This window comes from Chiloscyllium plagiosum, unplaced genomic scaffold (assembly GCF_037043375.1).
Source record: "Chiloscyllium plagiosum isolate Xiang-an unplaced genomic scaffold, Cpla_swu_hap1 HiC_scaffold_8, whole genome shotgun sequence".
NCBI lineage: Eukaryota > Metazoa > Chordata > Chondrichthyes > Orectolobiformes > Hemiscylliidae > Chiloscyllium > Chiloscyllium plagiosum.
The window spans coordinates 90,444,254-90,452,368 of NW_028270146.1; the positions used below are offsets into that span (position 1 = coordinate 90,444,254).

General features: G+C 45.3%; 1 protein-coding gene across 1 annotated transcript in view; it reads right to left on the reverse strand.

Moving 5' to 3' along the window:
- The window catches only part of ppp1r14d (protein phosphatase 1 regulatory inhibitor subunit 14D), a 56,302-nt gene extending 49,989 nt beyond the window's left edge, over window positions 1–6,313 (reverse strand). Inside the window, exons 1-2 of the mRNA XM_087990096.1 lie at window positions 6,062–6,313; window positions 5,682–6,019 (exon numbers count right to left, since the gene is read on the reverse strand). Of these exons, the coding sequence (XP_087846222.1) occupies window positions 5,682–5,864 (183 nt within the window). The 5' untranslated portion in view covers window positions 5,865–6,019; window positions 6,062–6,313. The remainder of the gene's footprint in view (window positions 1–5,681; window positions 6,020–6,061) is intronic.
- Window positions 6,314–8,115: the final 1,802 nt, after the last annotated feature.

Sequence of the window (8,115 nt, forward strand, 5' to 3'; positions counted from 1 at the left end):
GACAGGGTATTCCAGGGAATTTATCAGGGACAAAGACATGGCAGCATCCCTGCTGGAGCTGCCTCAGTAAGGGATGGAGTGTGAATGAACAGAGACATGCAAAGATGCCTTCATCCAACTCAAAAATCAGTTTTTGGCACCACAGGCTGATGTGAGCTAAAGATCCTAATGAGATTTCACCTTGGAAGTAGCAGTCACGGACATGAGCCTTCGTGCAGGAGGTACACAGGCAGGTGCCACCGAAAACATACATCCCCCACATCACGTGGGATGTGGAGAAAGCACATTGTATCTGTGAGACACAGCTTCTGGCCACTCAATATGCTGTGCAGTATTCTATAAAATGTACAGCAGCACACAGTATAACCCTGACCACCCAGCCCACACACACACAAGGCTTGGGTTGGAGGTGAGGAACAAAGATGGCACATGTCGTCCTTGTTCCAGGATGAGATGGATCTGTCGTCAAACCATTCAATGAACCAAAGCTGGCAGTAAACATGGATGGTGAGGGTGCACTCATATGTACTGTAGAAGGGGTATGGGACACCAAGGGTAATACATGTATGGGCATACATCCAGAAGGACAAGACAGCTTTGTGGTTAAAACAAAAAGGGGGTATTGCCTGGACAGAGAAGTGAAGTTGGCTCGGAGGGTGAACACCCAGCAGGAGGCAGTATACCATGTGATCACACACATGTAGGAATTGCCCATACCCTACCCCATCTGCTCTGGTTCTATGCTCACATTTAACTCATCTAGCTACATGGGCCCTTAGACCATTCAACCCAGATGAGAGGATGCCTTCCATGACCAGCTCAATGCTCAGTGATTTTGAAAGTGGTCAATAGGGAATAGAACATCATCCCAAAGGCAAAAGTCCACTCAAAGCTGAAACGGAGAAGGATAACCCATGGCATTGTGATAGCCACAATGGGTGAGGATGCAATGGTGTGCATGCCCCTTCACTCAGACCTGACTGATGTCCACCTCAAAAGACCCTGTTTCAAGAAATATTATTGAGACAAAAGCAAGAGGAAAGGATTTGGAAGACCCTCAGCAGTCTACAGGTTTAGTACTGAAGGAAGTCATGTTGTTCAAAGGAGATATGAGATTTACTGACAGGAGTTAATTGGAAGTGGCCCGTGGAGTCCCAGTGCAAGACATCCATGGAACGTGTTAGGCAGGTGGGATGATGGTTAAGGACAGATATGGAGTCCCATGTGAAATGATGTGAATCAGACGACAGAATAACCTAAACACCCAGAACGGAAGGTCAACTTGAGAGTTAACTGATGGGCAGAAGGGAATCCATACAAATCCACTTTATTGGTCTTCTACCAGTGAAGAAAATAAAAGAACACCTGGTCCTGGTTTATAACTTTATAAAAAGTGAATGCAGGCTTTCCCCTTAGATTGGTCACATCTGTGTAGACTGCAAAAACCCTCCCTCTTATAAGCCAGAGACTTATCTGACACTAATCACACCAGTTGTATGGTCTTTTGATCTCTCTGGCGATCAACTACATCCGTGAGTACTCTTCTCTCACTGCACCTGATGAAGGGGCTGTGCTCCAACACCTTGAGATTTGTTGGATTATAACCTGGTGTCATGTGACTTCCAACTTAGTCAACCCTCTTACAGGGAGCATTTTCAAGGTGGGATTTGCCTGATACAAAACAACCTCGATTACCCAAGCGACACAGGTAGGGAGTATCTGGTTTAGATAACTGCTTGTTCGGATAACATTTTTCCAGGATCTCGAGAGCTTGATTGGATTATCCGAAATTCGGATATTTGACGTTTGGATAACAGAGGTTGTTCTGTATACTGGAATCAGATCAATAAGGCACAGGTGATGTAAATCCATTTAAGGTTGTTGGGGTCAGAGGGGAAATGGCATGGACCCCATAATCCTCAAACTTAGGGAACAGTGGAGCACGTGAACCAGACCATTAGAATAGCACTGCAGATTGAAGTCAACCTCAGAGAAGAGATGAGGTGCTACACCATTCCTCATCAATATACAGGACCAAAAATCTAAGGAGACTGGGTACTCTCTCCATGGGTTAACAGACTCATGGGGACCCCCACACACCACCTCATACTGAGTGCCACACCAGCAGGTACAAGAGCCGAACAAGCATCAAATCACTTTTGGGAATTGTGCAGCCAAACAGCCTGTAATGTTGGGAGGAAAAGCCAACACAATAAATTGCTCATGATGACAAATAAAACAGAGGAGTGGGATATTAGGGATCAGGTGCTGACAGAGAACTGTTCCCTTGTATAGAGGCCCATATATTATTGTGATCAAGGCCAGTCACATGATCCATGTTATTCAACTTCGGGAGTGTCATATGGTTCCAGGCTAACCAAATGAAGAGGGTGCCTGTACCAAACTTGAACACAAGAAAAGTGGCCGAACATAGATACGGACTCCCTAATAAGCCCTAATGATTTGGGACAAGAAGGATAATCCTTCGCAAAGCTGGAGGGGCCGGGGAACCCCAATCACTCCCCCATCTGAAGCAGTGTCCCGAAACTGATATCATCTCTGTGGCTCTGTGAACCTGTTAGTCTCAAAGGTTATACATAACTGCAATGGCACAGCATGTAACAACTATTAATTCGTTGCTGAAGGACCAAAGAAGCACAAAGATGATGTCTGCTGGGTGTATGGATGTTGGATAGTAGAGCAGACCTAGCTACATTTTAGACAGATACAGAGGGCATTCCCTTCTCAGTCACCAATAACCAGCTCCAGTACTTGACATCTAGGTCAATGCATTTGACCTGTTGCCAATGCAAAGGTTTAGCACATACATCAAGGTTGATAATTTGGTTAAACAAATATGTTGATAGGAGTGCAGACATCCATTCCATAATTATAGGAAAGGAGAAACCCAAACATACATACCAAGTAGAGAATATTGGAATCATATGTGAGGGACACCACATGATGTCTAACAAAAACATTCATGCCTGTGCTGTACCATCAGGGGAGGCGATTTCAGGGTCCACCCAGATGGGATATAGAATGGGGAAAGTGGCTAATGTCCATCCCCACTCCATCTACAACACAGGAAGCTTTGAATGGTTTTATATCCTTAAAATGTACTATGCAAGCAACAGTGAATATGAAAGTAACCAAAGTGGCATACAAGGGAAGAGCAGAATATTGTATAACAATCACAAAAGGTATCTTTCCAACATGGGAAACACTTTGGGACCCATCCAAAACTGCACAATGTCCATTTTACCCTTGGATATCTATAGAAGAACATCGGCATCTCTAACAACCATAAGACCTCAACCAATAAATGAATTATTTTTCATTCCCAAACCTCCATTAGCTGAACACATAACCAGGGAGAGGCAAGACTGGAGAGAAGTATAACCAAAATTATGTAAGCAGGTTCAGAATGAGACTGAGGAGATTAGAAGACCATTTGATAGGACAATCTTTGGGATTGGGGATTGAAGGTACAAATCTGTATTGTGTTCCCCGTGCTGGAGGCAACCCAATATGTTGCACTACTTGTATTAGTGGTTCTTTGGGACTATGGGGTTGAATGTTCAAGAATTTAAGTACAGGAGCTGGAACGTTTTGGTGCAATTGTGTGGGGCGTTCATGAACTGACAACTGAAGAACTGTACACAATGTCTGGCTTTGCACAGAATGAAGTGGATACCTGCCTGAGAGAGGCAGCAATGAATGTACATTGGATTAAAATGCTGGGGTGAGAGGGTTATCCTCTAAGATGAGATTGTGTAGATGAGCATTATATATCCTGCAGTCTAGATGATGTTTTAATATGATCACCTCAAACTCAAAATATTCTTAAGGGGTCACATAGGGAATAGATACTGAGATGATCTCACTAGCAGGAAATCTGGAACACATGGTCACAGTCTCATGATCTCAGAATGAGGTAAGTGAGATTTCCTCATTCAGAGGGTTGCAAATCTTTAAAATTCTCTACCCAAGAAAGCTATGGATGCTCAGTTACTGAGCATCTGTTGTTATGTCAAGGCTGACAAAGAGTTTTAGACTTTAAACAAACCAAAGGATGAGGGAATGGGCAGTAAAGTGGAGCTGAGGTTTGACGTTAGTCCTTTCATTATACAACTGGTTTAGAGACCCATTTAGATCAACACTTGCACCTATTAGAGTCCTACGAGTGAATCTGCTCCCAAACACGGTACTCTGATCAGAATTGGATCAAACCTGAACCTGCTCAGTAGAGCTTGAGCTATGATCTCATTATGATCCAAGCGACTTCCACAACAGACCAAAGTCTAATTGGATTCAAAAATATTCCCAATTAGGAATACATTACAATTGCATTCACATTCAATAATCAACTATGCACATTATAATGTTGATTAATGCCTTATAATTCCTGGTATTCTCAGAGGGAGCTCTCATGGTACAGTGGTAATGTCCCTACCTCTGATCTGGGATGCCCAGATTCAAGTCCTACCTCCTCCAGGGGTGTGAAACCAGCATGCCCAAACAGATTAATTTAAAATATCACTCCAATATTATCAGATTGTTATTCTAATATTTTACCTCCACCCTCCCCCAAATCTGAAACATGATATGTTCACTGCCTGTAATATCACATCTTAAATCAGAGAAACAATTAAAACGTGTTTAAATCCAACTACAATCTAACAAGGTAAAATAGGAAATGGAGACAGATTGGAGGTAGCATTCAGCAAAAGGAACGTGGTTACAGTCTAGTGAATAGAATCTGGGATAGTTTGCATATTTCTAGGATTTAGCCTGTTCAGTTCCCTATTCTTCCAGTGCTCAGAGCTATCAATGGATTTGTCATGACCATCAAACAGCACCACTGCTATATACCCTCTCATTCCCATAGATCCTCCATTCCTACAGATATCCTCACCCCCATACACACATACCCACCAAAACAGGCACCCCCAACACATCCCATATCCTAACACACTAATACAAAAACGTCACCAAACTCCCCATACCCCTACCAAAACACATACCCCTCCACTCCTCACACAAACAAATGGAACCACATAACTACAAGCTCACACAGTGCTGTGCCTACGACCCCACATGATTGCATGGCCATGTCCTCACACCATACCCGTGACCCCCCCCCCCCCCCCCCCACACACACACAACACTATGACCCCATACAGCAACATGAGTGTCCACACCATGACACAGTACTGTACTCCCCACATGGCACCACACCCTGACACCACATCACAGACTCCCCCCAACACGCACACACTCAAAACCATGCCCACACAATCAATCACTGAGCTTTCAATAAGATTGCAAATCCTTCAGCACAAATCACCCAATTAAATAATAAAGCAGTAACTGTGAAAACTCAGCAGAGCCCATTCCAAAAACCCCAGCTTGGTATTGCAGATGTTTTGCTGTGCAATCCGGTTGGTAGTTCTTGGACATTGACACTGCCATGGTGAAGGCGCATTGCAAATGGTTGGCGTTTTTCACCTTTTTACACAGAGGTGTTCACCTAAGGCAGGCTGTCGCTGCTAGATTCAGTGTCTGCAGCGTTTAGTGCGGTCAGACCCCGCCAGGGGGGTTAACAACACATAGCCCCCTCAGCATCCGAGCACACGGCCTGACCTGAGTCAAGGTGAACGCTGCACTGCCCCACTCACCTCACAGCCATACAACTGATGGAGCTGGAAGTCCAGCCACTCCTCGATGTCCAGTCGCCGCTGCAGGTCCTTCCTGTCGTACCGGACCGTGAACTTGCCCAGTTTCCGCTGTGACTGAGCCTCCTCTTCCTTGCCCGGGGACTGAAAGTAGACACGGGACTGTGTGCTGGGCTCCGCCATCATGGGGACTGACCTGACTTGCCTGCTCGGTGTAATAAACCAGCCCGAGTGTCTTGAGCTGCTGCCGTCCCAAGCTCACATGTGAGACGGAGAGGAGTGCAGCCCGTCATTCAGTTCCTCCGCCTTCTCCTCTTCCCCTCCCTCCTTCTCCTGTTCCCCTCCCTCCTTCTCCTGTTCCCCTCCCTCCTTCTCCTGTTCACTGGCAGATGGGAGACACCAGCACAGTCTGGACATACAATATCCTGAGAGGGTGGAGGAAACAATGCTCCACTGTTGTTAGCGTGAACTGCTATTACATCAAACGATTTTGTTTTATTGCGTTGATAAAACCGCAGATTAAAACAAGCCAATCGACGATTGTTTACGTGATCTTGATTCACCAAGGCTAATAAAACAGCTCATGGGTCAGAATTGGAATGACAGCCTTACTTCTTAAGATTTTTTTCCCCCACCAGGGATTGTCTCCTTTATATGTTTCTTCTTTTCACATTCTCTCTAGACAATGCTCCGGTCACTTGCCCGTCAAGGCTTGATGCTAAATTTTGTTTCAGAAATTCTTACCAAGCACCATCCTGACACTTCACAGTAAGTGTGCCGAGACCACAAACAAAGCAGCGAAACAGTCCATGTTTGTCGATACAAAAGCAAGTCGTTGTTGTAGTAGTATTGTACCACTGTTGCCGAATTGTGAACACGTTATTTACGGTAACACTGCAATGGCCCAACACCATAGCGTTGCTCTTTCATTAGTGTGGGTGGTTTAACCTGAGGGACACCGCACCTCAGGTAAGGGGAGAGGTTGAGAAGGAGACTCCTTTGTGGTAAACGCAGTTGGTCTGGGAATTGAACCCTTGCTGTTGACATCACTCCAAGTTGCAAACCTGTCCAGCCAACTGAGCTAACCAATCACCTTCCTATGCTGTGACTTATGATATGCTTACCATACTGGTGTAAGCATAACAATAATAATTCAAAGTCCAGACAGCAGGAATTCTGAATCCAATTTGGGTCTGCTGCCTTTGTGAGGCAGTTGACTACTATTGGTGGACTTGGAGCTTACAGTTGATGAAGAGAGACCCTCCCATTGGTGATTAGTACAATTAATAGCAGTGAAGCTCACAACTGAGCATAGCACTGTGGCTAATGCTGTTGCCTCACAATACCAGGGAGCTGGGTTTGATTCCAGCCTTGGGCAACTATCTGTGTGGAGTGTGCACATTTTTTTTCTTAAAAACCTCCTCCTCTGCTTTTGGTTGGACTTCAGTCCCACGCTCCTGATCTTCGGGCACCCGGTACAGAGGAGGGAGGGCAGGTCTGAAGACCTCCTCGTGGGTCTGCTCCTGGGCCTGGCCAAAGTGGCCACAAACAGGTCCGGGCAGCGGGCCGTGGAGGGGGTCGTTAGGGCCGACCGCCTGCCCCTCTTCCGCGGTTACGTTAGGGCCCGGGTGTCTCTGGAGAAGGAGCACGCGGTGTCCACCAACACCCTGGAGTTGTTCAGGGAGAGGTGGGCGCCGCAGGGAGTGGAGTGCATTATTTCCCCCTCCAACTCTATTTTGATTTAATCCCTGCCCTCCCCTTCACTGTTTGATCACACAGCATTACCCTTTGATGTGAAGGGCACTGCTTGTCACTGGCCACTCGGGTGTTTCCTTTCTTCCTGGTGGTGGAAATTTGAATTAAAGACTCATGCACCTTGTGTCTCTCACTGTATCTCACACCTGCACACACACAATGGGTGCCGGGGAAAAATAAGCACCACCGCAGTTAGGCGGTAGTGTGGGGGTAAAACCAAAAAAAAACAGTGTCTGGAGCCCTGCTCACTGTGTGAAAAAAAACATGAGTGATAATCATGTTCCCTGTTGGTGTAGACAATTTAACCTAATGAAGATAGAACTTGCTATTAGACAGCACCTCCTAACAATAAAAAGATCATCTAATCGTGTAAAAACAATCTACTGCTGAAGGGAAATCCTCCTATAAATGGTGAATCTCCTTTCTTACAAACAGAGTGATGACTTTTGGTGAAGGCAGCTCCTTTCCATTTGGCACAAAAAAAAAACTCCTAATGGTGTAAGGAGCTGTTGCAGTTGGTTTTGACACTGTTAGCACCTCTTATAGACAGAACGAGTATCTCCTCATGTTGTACAGAGTACCTCGCAATGGTGGGTAGCATGTCTTATTAGTGAACAGATCAATTGCTATTGATGAAAAGAGCTCTTCTATCCATGACAAAAAAACTTTATACTCATAAAGA